Source organism: Enhydra lutris, unplaced genomic scaffold (genome assembly GCF_002288905.1).
Source record: "Enhydra lutris kenyoni isolate GAN:26980312 unplaced genomic scaffold, ASM228890v2 scaffoldscaffold45, whole genome shotgun sequence".
NCBI lineage: Eukaryota > Metazoa > Chordata > Mammalia > Carnivora > Mustelidae > Enhydra > Enhydra lutris.
In genome coordinates this window covers 12,469,570-12,489,412 of record NW_019154129.1, presented here as the reverse complement: position 1 = coordinate 12,489,412, position 19,843 = coordinate 12,469,570, and the positions used below count along the sequence as shown (strand labels likewise).

At 52.7% G+C, this 19,843-nt stretch overlaps 1 protein-coding gene across 1 annotated transcript in view; it reads right to left on the bottom strand.

Moving 5' to 3' along the window:
• Positions 1-4,250: 4,250 nt before the first annotated feature.
• The window catches only part of LOC111156136 (sarcalumenin), a 34,985-nt gene continuing 19,392 nt past the window's right edge, over positions 4,251-19,843 (bottom strand). Inside the window, exons 2-7 of the mRNA XM_022516794.1 lie at positions 13,769-14,803; positions 11,976-12,077; positions 11,069-11,164; positions 7,517-7,633; positions 6,559-6,792; positions 4,251-5,385 (exon numbers count right to left, since the gene is read on the bottom strand). Of these exons, the coding sequence (XP_022372502.1) occupies positions 4,574-5,385; positions 6,559-6,792; positions 7,517-7,633; positions 11,069-11,164; positions 11,976-12,077; positions 13,769-14,803 (2,396 nt within the window). The 3' untranslated portion in view covers positions 4,251-4,573. The remainder of the gene's footprint in view (positions 5,386-6,558; positions 6,793-7,516; positions 7,634-11,068; positions 11,165-11,975; positions 12,078-13,768; positions 14,804-19,843) is intronic.

The following is a 19,843-nucleotide window of genomic DNA, read 5'->3' as shown; positions in this document are numbered from 1 at the left end:
GGCAAATTCATATCTCTACTCTGATTTTCTTGTTTTTCTTATGCTTCTCTTTTATTGCCTTTATGATCTTCTCAAGAAAAATTAAGGTTTCCCTGGACTGGGAGAAGCTCGAGTCGAATGTCACAGACAGTAGAATCAGCACAAAACATTGCCAGTACTTGTAAGTTTTTGAAGGCTCTAACTTCCCCTTAGTTCACGAGGGTGGGGAGGAGGGGCTGCAACTGCAAAGCCAGGGCCTCGGAGGTGTCCTCCTATGGCTGGGTTTTCCTGGGTCTACCCCTGGCTGGGGCATCCATCTATCCTCGTGCACACACCTGCCTACATCCGTGCTCCCATAACCTGTCATCCACATGTCATTCATACAATTACTTCTTCACAGCCACACCCAGACATCCCTTTCCCCTCCAGGACCCTCTACACACCACATGTGGCGCACAGACACCTTCTTTACTTGCCCCAAACCTGCTTACTGTTTCATTCATTCTGACAGCTTGCAGGTAATGAGCCCTCCGTGCTGGGCGCTGTGCTACATACTCAGAGATCTTTCGGCCACAAACACATACACAAGGGCTTGCACACACGCCGATTTTCCATGCAGGCATTTGCACACCCCTTGTACATATAGCCACAGGTAACCCCCACATACTCAGATACGTACACATCCCCACGGAGATCCACTGTCCGTTAGGCCCCTCCTATCATCAGGCTGGGTTTAGAATGGTCTTCGACTTTGCTTTCTCCGTGGCATCCAGCTGTCCTCATGGCAGACAGGGTAAAGGTGGTCAGTAGGGTACAGGGCTTGTGAAATAGCACAATTTTGAAAATGCTGGCAGGTTCTAGTGTGTGATGTTTATCTTTGAAACATCTATCCTCACCTACTTTCCTTTTTCCAGGGAAATGCTCCATATTTCTCCCAGTCATGGGAAAACCCTGGTTGCAGTCATGGGCGGGAGAGCTGACCTGGGGGAGGGCGGCAGTGGCCTGATCTAGGTCAGGCTACTCCGTTGCTGACTGTGGACCCCCGAATCAGATGAGGGCAGGGGAGAGGGAGGCAATGAGTCACACTGCCTTACTCATCCCACCCTGAGATCAGCCTCTCCCGACAGGAAACCCAGAGCGGGTGGCCACCAAATTCTCCTCCCTGTGCTGACCCCCTCATGATGGCACGTTGTTCAGTCTCACACGCCCCCTATTTCCAGCCTCCCACTGGCTCCCCAGAGCCCAGTTCCTTCCTTTGCAAACACGCTCTAAACCAGGGTGTGAGGTCCTCAGGACCCCAGAGGTAAAATTTCAAAGTAAAGGAGCTCTGCTCTGAGGGGCACAGGGTTGGGGAGTCAAGGACAGTGTAAGTTCCCTTTAAAAACAAGTACAAGGAAGAAGCCCGGGATCCTGGCGCAGGGAGAACCACTTTCAGGAGAAGCCAAGAAGAAGCACTGTCCTTCCATTCGGCCCAGACTCTCCAGCTCCCTCCCCAGAACCTTCAGCTACCAAGTGGGCAGTGGCATGGTTGAGGGCACAGACAGAGTGGACAGAGTGGTGTGTCTGCCTCTCTGAGAGACTTGGGGACAGACGCTTCCATAGTTCCTATGAACGGGCTACCACCACAGACACCAGGGAGAATAACAGCCAGGGGCTGAGGAGAGAGGATGTCCTCATCTCCAATTCTACAACGGGAAACCTGGCTTTCAAGGTCATCTTTGACATTGGGGGCGGGGGCTAGAAGCAACAGGGGTCTAGAGAAGAAGCAGCTGGGGGTGTCTAAAACACGAGTGGGCAATTCATGGATTATCTATCTATCCCTAAGAAACTTAGAAAGTAGCACTCGGGTTTGGGAAGAGACGGGAAGGATGAACAGGCGGAGCGCAGAGGATTTTTAGGGCAGTGGGAATACCCCATATTCTCTAAGGACAGACACATGGTGACACACTTGTCCAAACTCGCAGAATGCACATCAGCGGGAGCGAACCCTAATGCGTCGACTCTGGGTGACTCTGGCCTGTCTGGATCGGCTCACCGGTGGGAACACATGTCCCACGCTGGGGGTGTTGCTCACCGGTGGGAACACATGTCCCACGCTGGGGGTGTTGCTAGTGGGGCAGCTGTGCACCGTGGGAGCAGGGGCGTGCAGGAAACCTCTACCTCCCTCTCCACTTTGCTGTGGGCCTCAAACTGCTTGAAAAACAAGTGTTAATAGAAATCAGTCTAAGAGGAAGAGAAAGAGATTAGGCAGGCTGGAGACCATGAGAAAGCATGAGATGTCCCAGAGAGATTGAACTTTATTGAGATTTCTTCCCCGATGAAATCAGAATGGCATTAACACTGGAAAGCTTCCAGTTTGGAGAGAAATAGCACTGTTCAGGCACAAACACTTACAGATAACTCCTCTTGGGGGGAAATCTCAGGATCCTCAATTTACCCCAGGTCCCAATCCACGCCCCCCCCGCAACCAAAGAGTCAGAATTCTACTTGAAATCCACATCCACAGAGCAGGGCCCAAACAGCATGGAAAGCCCAGGCGAGCCGGCTGATGAGCCCACTGGCAATTTAGAGAAAAGTCAGGTCAACAAGAGAGGAGAGGGAAAGGAGGGAGAAAAGGCAAATGAATGGAACGAAGAAAGGGAGAAACAATCACACTGGTCATGTCATCCCCCGCCCCATGAAAACACAGATCCTGAATGAAGGTACTGGCCTCCTCACACCCACTTCCCGCAGAGTGACAGGGGCATCGGCTGCTGGCACGGGTCTGCACTGTGCACCACCCCGCTGCATGGAGAAAACCAGACCTGCCTGAGCTGCTCGAAGGCATTGGGAGCATCAAGGAGCAAGGCGGGAGGGCAGACTCTTGAGACGGTAGGTGCGGTGAGGCAAGGGTGGATTTTAATGAGAAGAAAAGCAGCTCGTTGGGCCCTGGTCACCAGACTCCTTGGGCGCCCCAGCAGACCCCAGCGCTCTGCTTGGCTCTGTCCTTAGAAGCAATGTCCTGGAGGCTCTGGCGCCTCTGGCTGACTTGTGGGAGGTTCCAGGCCCTGCTGCAGCTTGAACCCGCGAGCTAATCCTTCTGGGAAGCAGGAATTCCGAATTCTCCGCGGGGACCTGATCTGATTGACCAGCAGTTCACTTCCACGGCCTCGTCCTCGGAGTGCCTCCCGTCCGCCTTCATCTTCACTTTCCTTCTGGTCCAAGGTGACCTCCTGGTGCTGGTGGGCCCTGACTCAGGCCTCACACTGAAGCCCCCCAAATCACTCACTCCCAAGGGAGACTGGCTCATGAGGCCGCAGGTGCCGCAGAGGGCAGCCCAGGGCCAGGTCTCCTGGATTTGCACAAACCATTCACTCACCTACTTTTCATCAAAAGGTTCCTTCCCTCCACTCCCTGCTGCCCTCCGGGGTTGCCCACCAGCCAGGCAGGAGCCTCACAGCGCATCCCTTCTCCGTGCCTGCTGGGCTCTGCTGTCTCCCTCCTCTCGCTCTCGGACAAGGCAGGACATGCATATTCACACGGATTTGAAGGCACTGGCTGCCCTGTGGTACGCGTGGTGCAAACCAGTATCAATTCAGGCGGACACTGAATGTGAAGCCTTGGCTTCTGCCCGCACCGAGTGCCTGATGCTGGTTCTGACTCGTGGGCAATCACTCTTGAGTTTTGAGTGTCGGCACATCAGGGAATGGAGAAGAAGGGGAAGGAAAAGCCATGGCGTGAAAACCAGGAGGGAACGACTCTTCTGCAGAGCGTCTCTGCAGAGAAGGGATGGAAACTGCCTCCTCCTCGTCTGGGGGAGATGGGCTGCCCAGAGAAGACCCTCAGGAAAAGGAGCAAGGTTTCCATCGTCCCCTCTGAAACCCGCCTTTGGGGTCTGAGTTTTCCAAGACATGCAATAGACAAAGACACACTGCAAACCAATTAACCCTCTGAGCCCCTCTGGTACTTGCATGGAACACTCAGCCTCCTTTTGGGGCCGAGAAAGGGACTGAGCTTCCCAACCAGCTTAGAGGACTACATCAGAGAAATGGCAGGGGGAAGGCAGCACCTTCTCCTGGCCCAGGGGACTCCTGTTCTCTCTCAGCATTCTGGTATCCTAAACTGTTCCCCCGCTCCATGAGGAAGGAGGGAGGAGGGCCTAGAAGGAGGAGGGCCAGGAGACTGCATGAGAGGAAGTCACGAAGGACCCAAGCAGCCCTACAGAAATCAAGTCTTCCCTCTTTTTCCCAGCTTAGAGACATAAAAGAGAACTTCAGCTGCTTTCAGCTGGACGCGCATCACTTCAGTATACACTAGAATTTAGCTGCTTTCTGTCCCTTCGCAATAGGACCCAGGAAAAACTGGCGGGGCTTGACCTGCCTTAGTCAGGCCCCCCACGGAAGCAAGAAGATGGGCACACTATATAATTCACAGTTTCCTCTCGCCTCCCTTGACCCACACGCTCCCCCACCACTGGCCTCAATTAACTCCCAAATCTCCGGCATGTAAGGATTCTTGCCAGTGTGGCTCAAAGGGTTAATAAACCAGGACTTCTCAGACAGTTAGGACACAAGCTCATCCACCAACAGGAACCCCAGAACGGAGACACAATGACCTAGTGTTTCTTATAGCGATTCTTTGGGGTCTCGCCACACCCTGTTTTGTCACAGTTGAGAGCACCTGGATTCTTTCCTAGCCCGAGGCTTTCCAGGAGGCCGGGGAGCTCCTGTGTGATGGCCCGCTCAATCTTCTCCAGGAAGCAGCCCCCCATATAGGAACACTGCTGGGACAGCAGCTTGAAACTAGAGATGGGGTTGATGCCAAAGAAGTCCTTGTAGGCCTCGCGGTTGGGAAGGTCAAACTTGCTGACGTTGGTCTTTGCCAGGATGGTCTTGAAGATGTAGAACTTGTCGGGGTCTTCCACAATGTCCTTAAAGACCAGCTCTCCATCGCTGAAGAAGGTCATTTTGTCCTTGTAAGTCTGCAGATAGCGGTCGACCAGGAGGGCATGGATGCGGACCCGGATGGCGTGCTGGCGGATGAAGGCGATCTTGTTCTCCAACCTGTTCTCGATCACCTGGTTCAGGTCTTCCAGAAGAGAGATCTCTTCCTTGAGGAACAGGTCCCAGTGGGTATCGGGCTTGTAGTCTTGTGGCCAGAAGGAGCTGACGTACACCCTCGGGGGCTCTGTGACATTGATGAGTGGGGCCAAGCTCCAGAAGAGGGCCCCATAAACCCGCATAAGCATCTGCGTGGCCAGGTTGTCGGCCTTGTTCAGGATGATCCTTATCTGGGACTCACGTCCCTTCAGCTGGCGGAAGAGCATCTCCAGCTCCAGACCCACATCCAACTTGGTTGGGTCAAAGACGACAAAGATGAGGTCCGCTCTGTCGATGAACCACTGGCACACGTCATTGAAGGGGTAACCTTGGGATGGGGGGGAGTAAGAAGTCAAGCTGAGCAGGCTTACCCTAACCCTTCGTGCCCCCTTCCAGAACCAAACCATTGCCTGCACTGAAGGAAGTAAAGGCAATAGGGATTTTCTGGGCTTTTTAAGACTCAAAGAATTAACTGCATATCTCGTGGGCCTTGTCAGCCCTGAGCCAAGAATAGCTTGATCCTTGTCTTAATCTATGGAATCCAAGGCTCCAGGAAAATAAAATACTTTTTCAAAGCGGAGATCTTTCTACTGTTGAAAAAGATATGGGACAGTGGCAAAGACATTGAAGGGATGAAGTCAGGGAATTAGAAGGATATGAGGGAGAGGATGTGCTATTTAGGGGGAAGCGATGTGGAGCTGGCCCAAGACCCAGACTGGAATTTGGGTTCTACCACTGGCCAGCCCAGAAGAGTAAAAGCTTCCAACCTTCACCATTTTAGTTACAAAATGACAAGAAGAACAATAGCACCTAGGTCTATATAAAGATTATGATGTTGCTGTAAGTAACAGAAAACACCTAACTAAAACCGCCTCTCACATGGTAGGTTCTCAACATATTTTAACTCCTTCCACTTATTTCCAAAATGAGGAGAGTAGGAATACTTGTCTTGAAATTCTTCTACAACAATCAACGTAATGCACATAATTATCCGATGCATAACAGAAGAAGAAAGGTGAATTTACTATCATAATTATTAGTGACAATATTATTACCAGTAATAAAATGGTCATAAAATCAAAATGAGAGTTATAACCATACAGTGAGATCCACCATCTGGGCCTATAGTCCTACAGATGCCCTGTGATGACTCATCTCTGCATACAGCCCCGTGTCACGGTAATACTTAGCGACCTCTGTCATAACCTAGTGTCTGCTGGGCCCAAAGTGGCACTCTTCTCCCATTGGAAGAGAATTTTGGGAAGTCTAATACAGGCTTATGGTCAAGCAGGCCTGGTAAAGTAGACCCTGGACCAGGAGGAGTTTGAGGTCAGGTTTAAACCAGAACCCAAGTTAACCAGAGGTCAAGTACACGTGGACTGGGATCCGATTTGCCTTGGACAATGCTGGCCATCTTTCCTCTCCCCTGCCTGCCTACCACCCACCAATGACTGTTTTCTAACACAAAACTCAAGGTGTTCGGACACAAGTGCTCCATTACCTCTTTCTTGCTGCTTGCGGTTTTCGATGATGCCTGGTGTATCCACGAAAGTAACTCGCTCCAGAAGTTTGTGGGGAACCTCGATGCCAATCAGCTTCTCTAGGAAATTCTGGCCAAATTTCTCGAGGGGTGAGAAGGACCGGGTGCTGTCAGCAGCCATGACGATACCCTCGATGGTTTTCAGCTTGGGTCCATGCATGAGGACGGTGAACTCAGAGGTGGTGGGCTCAGCACCTGCACGCATGGGCATGAGGGCAGTTGGAACACAGTCACCTCTGGGACAGAGACCCTACTACAAAGTAAGTGGATAAGCAAGGGGTTTCAGGATGGGTTTGCCCCAAAAACTGGATACCCTGTTTGCTAAGCTAGTGTCTTCTTTCTTTTTTTAACTGTAAAATAAATGTCACGAAATTTACCATTTTACCCATTTTGAGTGTACAGCTCGGTGGCATTAAGCACATTCATACCACTGTGCAGCCCTCACCACCATCTGCCTCCTGAACTGAACCTGTCCCCATTCATCCCCCCCTTCCCAGGCCCTGGTAATCTCTGCTCTACTCTGTTCTCTGTGGATTGGATGACTCTAGGCTCCTCCTAAATGGAATTGGAGGACATCTGTTCTTTTGTGTCTGGCTTATCTCCCTCAACATAGTGTCTTCAAGATTCATGGATGTTGTAGCATGTTTCCAAAATGTATTCCTTCTTAAGACTGAATGATACTCCTCACTCTATCGTACGGATAGACCCTTTGGTTTATCCATTCATTTGTCTGTGGATGTTTGGGTGGTTTCCATCTCTCAGCCATTGTTTACAAATTCTCCTGTGAACACGGACTGTAGCTGTTGGCTTCTTGTATGTAACTCCCATTGTTCTATCGAAGACACACATGACTATTTCATCGTGCCTGCACAGAGGATACTGCCATGCCAAACACACGTGCACGAGAATCCGCTATTACCTGTATAGAGCTGGTAGCGAGTGTTTTCCAAGCCGAGGAGGTAGTTTATCATGGTGGACTTGCCAACGCTCCACGGTCCCAGGAATAGCACCATGGGCTTGGAAGTAATCTCCCCATCTGTAGGCAGCAGGAATTAGACGTGGAAGTGACTGATGAAATTCGTACAGGAGTGACACGGTGCTTCCCGCCACATCCCAGTCCATCTAATGGAGTTTGAGAATTCTACATGGGACCGGGCAGGGTATGGCTATCAGTGGCATGTCTCTTGCTATGTAAATGTGATCACCCAGTTAAAAGACGCGAGGAGACGTGATTCTGGCCTTACACAGATCCTTGGCACACAGGCTCCAGAAGGAGGAGATGACATCAACAAACACTGACTCCGAGCTCACTGTGGGTGAGGCCTCTTGGTTTGCATCTGAGGAACTGCTCATCAGAAGGGGAGAAGGGAGCTGCCACAGGGGGAGAGGTTAGAACTCTGCTACCTGGGGACGCCTGGCTGGCTCAGTCAGTGAAGCGTATAACTCTTGGTCTTGGGTTTATGAGTTCAAATCCGACATTGGATGTAGAGATTACTTAAAAATAAAATGATGGGGCGCCTTGGCGGCTCAGTGGGTTAAGCCTCTGCCTTCAGCTCAGGTCATGATCTCAGGGTCCTGGGATCGTGCCCCGCATCAGGCTCTCTGCTTGGCGGGGAGCCTGCTTCCCCCTCTCTCTCTGCCTGCCTCTCTGCCTACTTGTGATATCTCTCTCTGTGTCAAGTGAATAAATACAATCTTTTTAAAAAAAATAAAAAATAAAATAAAATGTTAAGTGGTGCCTGGGTAGCTCAGTTGGTTGAGTGTCTGCCTTCAGCTCAGGTCATGATCCCAGGGTCCTCGGATCGAGCCCCACATTGCACTCCCTGCTCAGCAGAAGCCTGTTTCTCCCTCTCCCTCTGCTGCTCCCCCCCTGCTTGTGCTCTCTCTGTCTGTATCTCTGTCAAATAAATAAATAAAATCCTTTAAAAGAAAATTTTTTTAAAAAAATTAAAGAAAAAAAAACCCTCTGCTATCTGGATTGGTAACAGAAAGAAAAAGACATGAGATAGGCTCACACAATCTTAGACATCCTGGATGGGAGCCTCCTGACATCCTACCTCAGGCTCAGCCTGACCCTGGGCTCTGGGCCAGTCTCAAATTAGCCTCCAAAGACCATGATCTATTTCCCAGGACCAAGCACTGACTAGGCAATTCTTGGGTCCCTGGGCCCCGTGTCCAATGTCAGGAAGAGCAACCTGCCTGGGCCACACCAGTTGGGGTCTCTAAGAAGGGAAAGCAGAATCTTCCAGTGCTTTCAAAACCAGGGGGTGGGGGAGACAGGGCCACTGGCTGCTGACTCACAGGCTCCTGCTCTTGCAACATGTCCCTGAGCCACAGCACAGGGACCAACCCGGCATCACGTACACCTCACATTCTCCAACCTCTTGGTCCCCCTGAGCCCGGCGCATAGGCCCTGGACAGTAGATCCTCTTTTTTTTTCCCCCCCATTTTGATATATTTAATTTCTTGGTTCAAAAATCAGAAGTATAAAAGGGTATAGAGTGAAAGTCTCTCACCCCTATCCCCAGTCTGCCTCAGTCATAACACCCATGATGTATTCTTCCAGGCATTTTAATGCACGCGGTCTAAGCAACAGGAGCAGATACCACATTCCCCATCTTCTTTCTACAAAGAGGAGTGTAGTATTCCTCTTGTTCTGCACCTTGCTTCTTGAAGTGCTGGTTTTCTTTCTCTGAGGTGAAACTTAGTCCCAGAAGACCAAGATGGTGTCTCATAAGTGGCAGGCACATATATAATTGCCTGAAATTGATACCTCGGCCCTGCCCCATTCCTCTCAGGAATGGAGCAAACACACACGATGAGTTGCTTGCCTCCCTGAGTGCCAACACCTGGCTCGAGGACAGGAAGGGATAGGCAGACTAGTTATAACCACAAAGATTCTAGGCAGAGTGTCTTTCACCCAGGTCCAGGGGACACTAGGGGAACTGGATCTTCCAGCTCCCTCTGAGAAGAACTAGAAGCGGGCTCTCTGGGGGCTGCTGTTTCAGCTGTCTACAGCAGGGGGCGTTACTGGCATGTGCTGGAGGCCACAGGTGAGACGCTGAGGTTCCCCTGCAGGCAGGGAGGCAGAATCCCTGGCACCGGGACGGGGAGGGGAGAGAAGCCAAGCTCAAAAAGCGGGGATCAGGAGGCAGGAGCGCCCTCCCTGCACAGCACCATTCCATCCGCCAGCCCACAGCCTCGGGCGGGCCACTTGGGTGGGTCTGCGGGGGCTTCAAGGGAAGGCCAGTGTGGAGGACAGGAAAGCCAAAGGAGACTGCCACCTCACACATCTCCTGTGAAGCCTAAGAGGATGGTTGCCTCTTAGGCTTGGAAGAGGCTGTCCGGGAAGTCATGGAATAGGGCATTCTCCCCAAGAAGGAGCCGAGAGTTCCAGCTCTTGGTTCAGCCGTGTGATCCTGAGAAACCCAGCATTTCCCTGTGCATTGGGTCCCTCTTCTGTGAAGCAAGAGTAATGGGCACCCTAAATACCCTGCCCACTTTGGAGCCTTCGAGAGCATCCCATGGAGAGCATCACACAAGAGAATATGGCAGTTGCCTGTTCACACAGGGAAAGATGTATAACACCCTCTCCATTCAATCAGATACATTGTGAAAGTTTTCGGGGATGAACAACTCAGGAAAAGCGCAGGGCTGTGGGGCAACGAGACTCTCCCAGACCATTATCAAGGCCACAAACCCGTCTGACCTAAGGCGACTTGGCAACAGCTACGAAAATGTTTAACTCCACAGTTACACTTTGAAACATTTGTCCTACAAATGTATCTTCACATACATCTACAAATCTGCACATACATCTACAAATGTATCTAACAATTGGAGTTGCATTTGTAACATTTCACGCAGCCCTGTGCTTTTACCATTTCGGTCAAATACAAACAGAAAAAGACACGCTTGCTCCTGGGAGCAGAGCAAATGTCTGTAAGTATTTGCAGGAAACTATAACAGAGGAAGGCTCTGAGGTACAAGTGGAGACGCTGAAAATCAAGAGAGGGATTTTTATTTTTCAATTCATACTATTTTCCACTATTTGATGGGGGGGTTAGGCAAAAAGTATCCCTTGTTTTTATTATTCCAAAAATCAATTTTTAAAAGAATCCAGACCCAAGGAAAGCTGACCGAAGTGATAAGGAGAAAAGAAAAAAAAAAAAAGGATTCTGGGCCAACTAGGGGACTTAACACATGATCTCTTCCCTGTCAGGGGGCTCTGGAGGGACGGATGGAAATTCGCATCATGGTCCTGGGAAACCACAAGCATCCTACTGAACCATGAACAGGTGCAAAGTGATCCCCACAAAACCCGATGCAAGTTAGAGCACTCTTGAGGGGAAGGCTGGTCACGTGACAGAGGCCTGGGGGGTGGAATTTAGGAGCACTGGGCTCCACGTGTTCCTCACGCCCACCACTCACAGAGCTCAAGAGCACGCGCGGGCATCAGCCACGAGGGTACCTGTGATCTCGTGCTGCCGAAGCTCGTTGTATTTGTATGACTGCTCCAGGGGCTTGATGGAGGAGTGGTAGATCTTTCGAAGCCGCTGCAGCACCACTGGAGGCAGAGAAGGGTGAAAAGGAAGAGACCAGCTCACTTTGCAGGGTAGCTGCCCACCCCAGGCCAGTGGGGAGCAGGGCCCCCCCCATGTTCCCCCCCAACCCACACCCGCCTCCTCTGGCAGCCTCACAGGAGTTGGTCCACATCCCAACCCTTGGAAATTGTTAACCAAAAGGCATTCCTTCCCACCCTCAAAATCTCCTGCATTACTTTTTTTTTTTTTTAAACCTGATCCTCTTCTCCCTCCAGGGAAAAGCAACTCACAGAGTGAGGCTGGGAGCCTGCAGCGTGTGAGGCCCAGAAGGAAGAACTGGGGCCCCAGACCAGGCCATCTAGACCTGACCCTCCCACAGCTCCCCTCTAGCTGTGTGCCCCATGCAAACTGTGCAAACCGAGGCTGCTCTGAGCTCCAGCCAGCTCGTCAATGAAGAGGAGGCATGAGCCCCGCTGAAAGCCTTGGGTTATTCTGAGCGTGAAGTGCCAGAAAGAAAAGAGCTTTATAAACTGTAAAAACCAAAGCAGATGGGACGAACTCTTACGAGCAAGCCTCCCCAGCCGCCGCATGAAGGCTGGCACTGGGCCCCAGGCAGCAGCACTGGGATTTGTCCTTGGCCCTGGCCCTGTTCCCTCAGCTTGGATCACCTCTCCTCCTCCCTGCCAATCGAGAACTCCCACCTGGGCCTTGGACGCTGCTTTGGGAGCCTCTTCTACAGGGCCCCCATTTCCAGGGCTCTCAGCCCTGGAGACCTGCTTGCCTTGGAGCCCAGACCCAGCCCGACCCCCAGTCCCAGGTCCTTCCTCTGGTTACCAGAGTAATCATCCACGGGCTTGTCCTCGCTCAACATCAGAGTCTTCTCGATGTGGGAGCGGTCCCTCATCTGGGCTTCTTCACTCACATCCTCTGCCTCTTCTGGGGAGAGAAGCAGAGAGCAGGGTTAGGGCAAAGCAAAGGGCCGGGCTTTGCTCTTGGCAGGAAAAGGCATAAGGAAGGGCTGCGGGAAGGCTTGCCAAGTTCAACTGAACTGAGTTCTATCTTGAGAGACTCTGAAAATCCAAACTCAGCTTCCGCTAAACTCCATGATCCATTTCACATATTCAGCAAAAATGAATTGAGCACCTAGCATGGGTCAGGCACAGAGCCCCACGCTGGGAAAGCGGTGGTGCCCAAAACAGACACAACTCCTACCCTTGGAGAGTCTTCCTATAGTCACATGGGAAGAGGGGGAGAAATCGTCTTGAAAGTAAGGTAATAATTACGGTCAGTGTTGTGGCTATGGCAGGAAAGATTCCAGAAGCTATGGGGGCCTAAGACGTGTGCCTGTGAAGTCTGAGCAGGCTGGTCAGAAACCCCACCTGGGAGCTGAGATCCGAGGGGAGGAGTTAAGTAGGTGAAGATAGGGCAGGAGACAGGAGTGGTTTACAGGAGTCGGCCTTACTTCCTAGCAGCACTGGCAGCCAGGGAGAGGCTCTAAGCAAACAACTGACCCAACAAAATGAGCATTTTCTCAGGATCACACAGGCTGCTGTGGGGCTTGGGTGGGAAGAGCTGCGGCTGGATGTCTTGGGGCAGGGGGTGGCCAACCATTCCTCTGCCCAAGCGGGAGATGCCCCGGTGACCCCCTGCAAGTTCCCAGGGAGGGGTGCCTGCGTTATAGGCCTACCAGGTGGGATGGACTTGGGTATGAGGGATAGGGGAAACGAGTCCCATAGGCGATGGGAGCAGAGAAGAATCACTGTGTCTCATGCAACACCTCAGGAACAGATTCTCCAAGATCCCCCAGGACAGCCCAACCCCAGATACAGCAAGGGGTAGGGGGTGGGGGGTGGGGGATGGGGGTCCTCCAGCTGGCTGCAGGCCCTCCGCGTTGTGGAGGGTGCAAGTACCCAACAAGCAATGTGGAAACTAAATCCTGCAAGGAAATCTGTGGGGGGGCCACATTGGAGACAGACGACTGAGCCCAGGCCCTGTACCCTGCAACCCGCTCTTGGTCCAGGCCAGCATATTCGGATACAGCATGGGGGGCACCGGCCATCCCTAGGATGCACTACATCACTAGTGTCGGCCCCGCCCTCCCCTGTGCCCCACCCCCCAGGCCTGCAGGATACCAGGGTCCCTCATTATCACCATCCTGACCCCACTCCCCGTCCACCCCACCAGACCTGGCCTAGTCTTCAAGGGGAGACCCCAGGGGGCTCTGAACACACCCTACCCACAACTCTCTCCACCAGCCTGCCACCACAGGGCCTCAAAACCTGACACTGTGCCCTGTGTCCTTCAGGTTAAGGCAGTGGTCTGCATTGAAGTGGATTGAGGAACCCTAGCAGGAAGGCTCCAGAGGGCCTCACTCAGAAGTGACCAGGTTATTCTGGGCTGTCCATGGTGCGGCCTCCCACTGGTCCCTCCAAACAGGGTTTAGTGGCTCATGAGCAGCCCAAAGGCCCCTCATGGGCCAGGCATCCTGGCTGGGGCCTCCACCCAGCAAACCCAGAGCTGGCTGTGGGTTCTCCCGCCGCACTCTGTCCCTGCCTAATCCACCACACACGTCTTGCCGAAGAGCGCAGCTGCCCCAGGGGCTGGGATCAATCTTCATGCTCCCCTACCCTGAGGCCCCTCCTTAGGCTCCTCTGCCTCGTCTCCCTCGGGCCCTGTATTCAATTCCTCAGAGCTCAGCTGGGGCCCCTCATCTCCAGGGCTCATGGTTCCTGCTGCTTCCTGGGGTTCCCCGGCTTCCTCTGAGGCGCCCCCAGTTTCTTCTGAACTCTCCCCGTCGCCACTGTCCTCCTCAGATTCTTCTTCAGATGGCGCTCCTCCTCCTTCCTCGCCTCCACTGTGGTCACCGCTCTCTTCTTCAGAGGAGGCCTCATCCAGGGCCTCCTCAGTCAGCCCTGGGGCCTGGGCCTCAGGGGGGTGGTCCTCCTGGGTGTCCCCCGCTTCAGAGCTCTGTGCATGGCTGGTCTCTGAGACTGAGCTGGGCTCCCCCTGGTCCTCGGCCCCCTCCTTGGTTTCTGTGTCCATGTCCAAGCCTCCATCTGGCACTTCTGGCTCCTGATCACGCCCTGGGCTGTCCTGTTGTGTCTCAGGGGCATGAACCTCCATGACCTCCATGGCAGGAGAGGCTCCCAAGCCTTCTGGTTGCACAGTCCCTCCTGCTGCCCCCTGTGTGGGGTGGTCCCCTAGAACCTCCTCAGCTTCCTCGGGGACTGCGCCACTCCCAGCCTGCCCTTCAGCCACCCCGGCAGCCCCCTCCTGTCCTGGACCCTCTCCCAGTCCCAGCTCTTCCCCAGGCCTGCCCTCTCCTTCTGCTGGAAGGATGCTGGCTCTGGGTGGGCCTGATTCTTCCTCCCCAGGTCCCGCAGGGTCCCTGGGGGCAGCTGACTCTGAGGCTGAGGCATTGGAGAGGCTGGATTCGGGATCAGGGCCCGGGCTGGTGCTGGCAGGGGGCCCAGCGGCTGTCTGCTCCGAGCTCTCAGCCTCCCTGCCATCCGGGGAGTGAAGGAGCAGGGTCTTCTCTTGAGGGGCCGCCTCTGCATAAAGCGCCCTTTCCTTCTCCTCTAGACTTGCTTCTCCAGCAGAGAAATGATTCTCCAACAAATTGCCAACATCTTCCGTGCCACCCGAAGCGGAAACTTGCCGTTCTAAATGATTAGAACACCATTGGTCAGTTTCACAGGGTTGGCACTCACTCCGCTTCTCTAAAGAATCTAATGCCACTTAGCTCCTGTCCTCCGGGAGGGAGGTGTGGACCTCCCTCCCTGCTCCTCACAGCTGCCCTCTGAGGCAAGCAGAGTGGCCATTACTCGGCCTTCCACCCGAGACCTGGAAGCTGTGGCTCGGGAATTATCACCCACTGTCCATCCCTGGGGGAGGGAGCAGCCGAGCCGCCTCTAGGACCCCACCCTTGGCCCCTGACTTTCGAGCCTCCACTGGGTCCTGATCACCATGGGGAGGGAAATTTAGGGATCCCTTCCAGCCCTTCCTCAAGCTTGCAGCAGGCACGTGCAGCGAGGCTCACCAAGAGATCTTTCCAAGATAGGACAGATGCTTGGACATTCCACCCCCTGGTCAGTTCCTAGAGTCATTAACCCGCAGGCTTTTTACACTGCTATCAGCAAAGGAGTGAAAACAGGTGTGCACTGGCCAGATCATCTCAGGTTCCACAGCAAGTACTTAGGGGATTACTTGTGGCTCTCGGCCTTATTAAGTCACACATTCAACTTTGTCCCCTTAAGGGCAGGCATTTGCTGGCCTTGCTAGCTTAAATTAGAGGGGACACGGCCTGAGGAGGAGGAGCTACCCAAAACAGGCAGGGCCAGGGCTTCCCAGTGGCCTTAGCCAACCCCTTCCCGAGGGGATCCCCTCCTAAGGGCCCGTGGCTTTACCAAGGAGAGCTGAGGGCACAGAGAGAGCAGAGCAGGAGAAAGTCCGTGGGGGCCTAGTCTGTGCCAGAGACATCCGTCATGAGGTAAGTGGGATTTATGTGTAAAATGGGGCCAGGAGAGAGGATTGGGTCTATCCCTTCTGTCCCCTCCCACCCAGGTTGGGACCTATTTAAGAAGGAGGCTCCAGGAGGGGGACAATGGAGGTCTGGCACCCTACCTTTCGGTAGCTGACACAGCCCCAAAGACTCCCTTAACTCACAAAGATGCTTTCTGAGGAAGCAGCATCCCACCTCTGCTGGGGACAGCATGGTACTCCCACCTCTGCCTCCCACAAAGAAAAACCACTTCTTGGGGCTCCCCTTTTAGGGTAGCCTCCAAGGGCCAAGAACAACTATTTTCTCATTGACCCCTATAGCAGCAACCTGCGATCAAATTCAGGAGGAAATTCGGGTGCCTTTAATTATAAAGGAGCCACTTATACTGATAGGACACTTTCACATTCATGACCTCACCTGACCACCTTGATTACCATCAGACACATTTCAGAAGGTCTAGAGAAAGTCTTTGACTTGCCTAAGACAGCAGGTGGCCAGTGAGTGACTGGAATCTAGAACTGTCTACTCCTCATCCAAGCCTCCTATGTCAACCTATGTTTAGGGGTGCACACAGAAACGCCTTCTCCCTGAGACCTCACCCCTCCCTGCACACACCTTCTGTCCACATCCAGACTGCAAGAGCTATGGCATTGATAATCCTCCCTGCGTTCCCCCAGACCCTGAGAGCCACAGAAAGTGCCAGGGAGAGAGATCCGTGGTGACACCTGGGTACAAGGAAAACTTCTGGTTCCCCCAGGGGAGAGTTGGAGGTTACCTGTTAAAATTTTCTTTCCTTATCTCCTAATTCTTCTGTTTCCATCTCTATCCCCCCTGACTCCCTAGAGAAAAACTTATGGCAGGAACTCTGTTTAACTCATCAATACTGACAGTCTCTGAGCAGCAAGATATGGGTACTATACCTCATAAGAGATACATTTGTACAAGCTTTCAGCATGCCAGGCAATTTGTTAAAGCATTTCATGCAAATAAGACATTAACTGATCTTACTCGATTTACTTCATCTCACTTGCTTCTGGAAGACAAGTCTTCCTCTTGCTATTTTTACAGCTGAGATCAGGACTGAAATCTGAGACACTGAATGCCTTGCCCAACACACAGCTGGCAACTGGCTGAAGCCATTTAACTACAGAGCAGCAGCAGCCGGGAGCTTGGTAGAGATGCAGACTCTCGGGCCCCAGCTCAGACCCACTGAATTAGAATCTGCAGTTTTACAAGATGCCCCGGTGAGTCATTTTCACTTTAGTTTGAGAAGCACCAGTCTATACCAGGGGATAAAAATGCTTCTGACGCAGTGGTTCTGGGCACTGGGTACACATTGGAATCACCCAGTTCTTGGTGCCATTCTTCCCCTCTCCTCAGAGGTTCTGATTGAATTAGGATATATCCCAAGCATCAGGACTTTAACAAAAACAAACAAACAAAACAACAACAACAAAACAACCTTGAGTAATTCTACTATGCAGCCAAAGCTGCAAACCACTGATAAACCAAATAATCCTGAACCCTGAGTCCCTGAGCACAAGACTTCTGCTCCTGGACCCTCCCCACTCTTGTGCCCACCAGGGACTCCCGAGTTGGATGAGTCACTCAAGGCTTGGCATTTGCCCTTGGAATAGCAACGGTCCATGCTTCTCTGGTGAATCTAGCCCTTTCCTCAGGCCCTGTTGCCCTCTATTATTGATGATGATAATGATGATGATGATGGTAGGGATGGATGGTAAGGATGGTGATGGTGGCAATTGTGGTGATGGTGATGATGATGGTGGGGATGGTAGGGATGATGGTGGGGATGATGGTAAGAACTGTGGTGATGGTGATGGTGATGATGATGCTAAGGATGGTGGTGATGGTGATGATGATGATATAAGGATGGTGGGGGTGATGGTGGGGATGGTGAGATGCAATGGTAAGGATGGTGGTGATGGTGGGGACAATGATGGTGGGGATGGTGGTGGTGATGGTAGTGATGATGGTGAGGATGGTGGTGGTGATTGTTATGGTAGTGATGATGGTAAGGATGGTGGTGATGGTAGTAATGACGGTGGGGATTGGTGGGGATGGTGGGGATGGCAGAAATGGTGGTGGTGATGGTGATGATGATGGTGGGGATTGTGGGTGGAACATACTCTGGGTCTGACCATCTGTGGTGTTTCTAATATTCTCAGAACACCCTCTGTCCCTAGTAAGGGTGAAAGGGCTACATAATCCCAAGGGAGATGAGGACAGACTTTGGGGGCTTAACATGAACTTCACATTGTTTATTTCCACTCCTGGGCCCCTGACAGGAGAGTGTGTGTGTGTGTGTGTGTGTGTGTTTCTGTGTCTATGTGTTTCTGTGTGTCTGTGTGTGTACATCCATATCCTTCCCTGGTTTTTATGATTTAGTGTCAAGCTGTCACTGACCTGCTAAGCAATGTGGAGCAAAAAGTCCAAGGGTGATACCTTCATGCCCTGTGACCTTTCTTCCCAGGCTTAAATAACTCTGATGGAAAAACCTCTCAATGAAACAAGCTGTGCCACTGACCCCCAGAGCCCAGTTCCCAAGAAGCGGCTATGCCATTGGGCCTGATATGTCCTCTGGGAGGCAGTTAGAGGCTTCAAGAGCCTCTGATTAAATTCAGTTCAATTCCATGAAATCAAATCCAGTGTCTTCCCTCCCTCCCTGATCTCCCCAGCATCTAGCTGAAACCCCCCAGTGGTCCCTGGAGGAGGTAGGGGAAGGCACAGGGCACCCCAGACACCCCAAAAGGGCTCAGACCCTGGTAAGATGAGTCTTGGTCTGCCCTGGGACACACCGTGCTGTACTGTATGTGCCGCTGCCAAGGCAGCTGCCCTGACCTGGGCAGGCCTGGGCGCTTGCATCCGAGTACACAAATAGCAACCCCAGCTCAACCCCACAGACCACGGGAAGGCCCGCGTGCCAGGCAGAGCATGGCCTAAACCGGGTCTGCTTTCTCTCCTGACACCGCCTCTGCCGTCTTTGGAGTCTTTCGGCAGCTTGCCTCACCGGCGGGCCCAGCGGGGGCTCCGGGCTCAGTTCCTCTCTCTACCACCAGCCAGCTCCTAGCCCATTCCAAAGCACTCCTCACACAGACTCAGAACTGTGGAGTCACCAGTGGCCTGAGTCCAGGTGCAGAGGAGGAAGCTCTGGCCAGGGAGCTTTAGAGACTTTCCCAAGGTCAGGATAGGGTTGTGACAGAGCCCAGGTTCATGGCTCTCAGTCCAGAGTTCGTCCTGCCCCCATGTAGCTTGCAAACCCTGTCCCACGAAGGCTAGAGCTCCATCGATGGGTCTCGTAGGTGTGGGAAGATGAAGGAGCTGGGGCTCAACCACCCCTTTATCTCCTGGCAGCTGCTTCCCTTGGGCCAGTCTGTGCCTCCCAGGGACAGGATAAGGGGCCTAAGGAAGGGGGGGGTGACAGACACTGCTCCTGCCTATCCTGCCTTGTCCCTAAAAATTCCACTAGCTTCCTATTGATCATTTTCCCCAAAAGTCCAAGGAGCCCCCCATATAGCATCTGCTGACCAATGTTTGCCAGGCACTGAGCTGGGTGATGTCTCGCCCTCACGCAGAACTTTGTGCTTCCAGAAGTGGTTTTACGTTCTTCTTCCCTGCCCCCGGCAGCCCTCTGAGGCATGGGAAGCAAGGACTATTAACCTCTGAGGAAGCGGACACAGGAAAGTCATTTGCCCAACAAGCATTCCAGGAATGGGCTCGAGCTCGGGCCAAGACACAAAGCGGAGTTCCCGGGCCACATGTGGGCAGTACCCGAGACCCGCGGGGCTTTCCAAGCAGGGACGCCCAGTCTCCAAGGGCGGGTCAGTGTAAGTTGCATGTTCCAGAAGGTGATGCTAACGAGCACCGATGTTTGAGAATCATGGCTCTGAGCCACCCTGGCTGCCAGGTGTCAGGGAGTCTGTGTTGAAGCTGGAGATCAGGAGAAGGAAGGTCAGAACCTGAGATTTTGTTTGGCTGACCTGTTCTGAGGCCACCTCTAGAGGCTGAATTTATTCAGTGCTTCCACAGAGTAGAAGGTAAACTCAATCCCACCTGTCCAAGACTCCTTAGCACACGTGTTTCTAAGGCTCGGCCAAGGTTATCCTCCATGTGTCTTCTCATCCATTTCAAACTACGGAGTCCAAGTCACACACAGGTAAGATACCTTTGACGGTCACACATA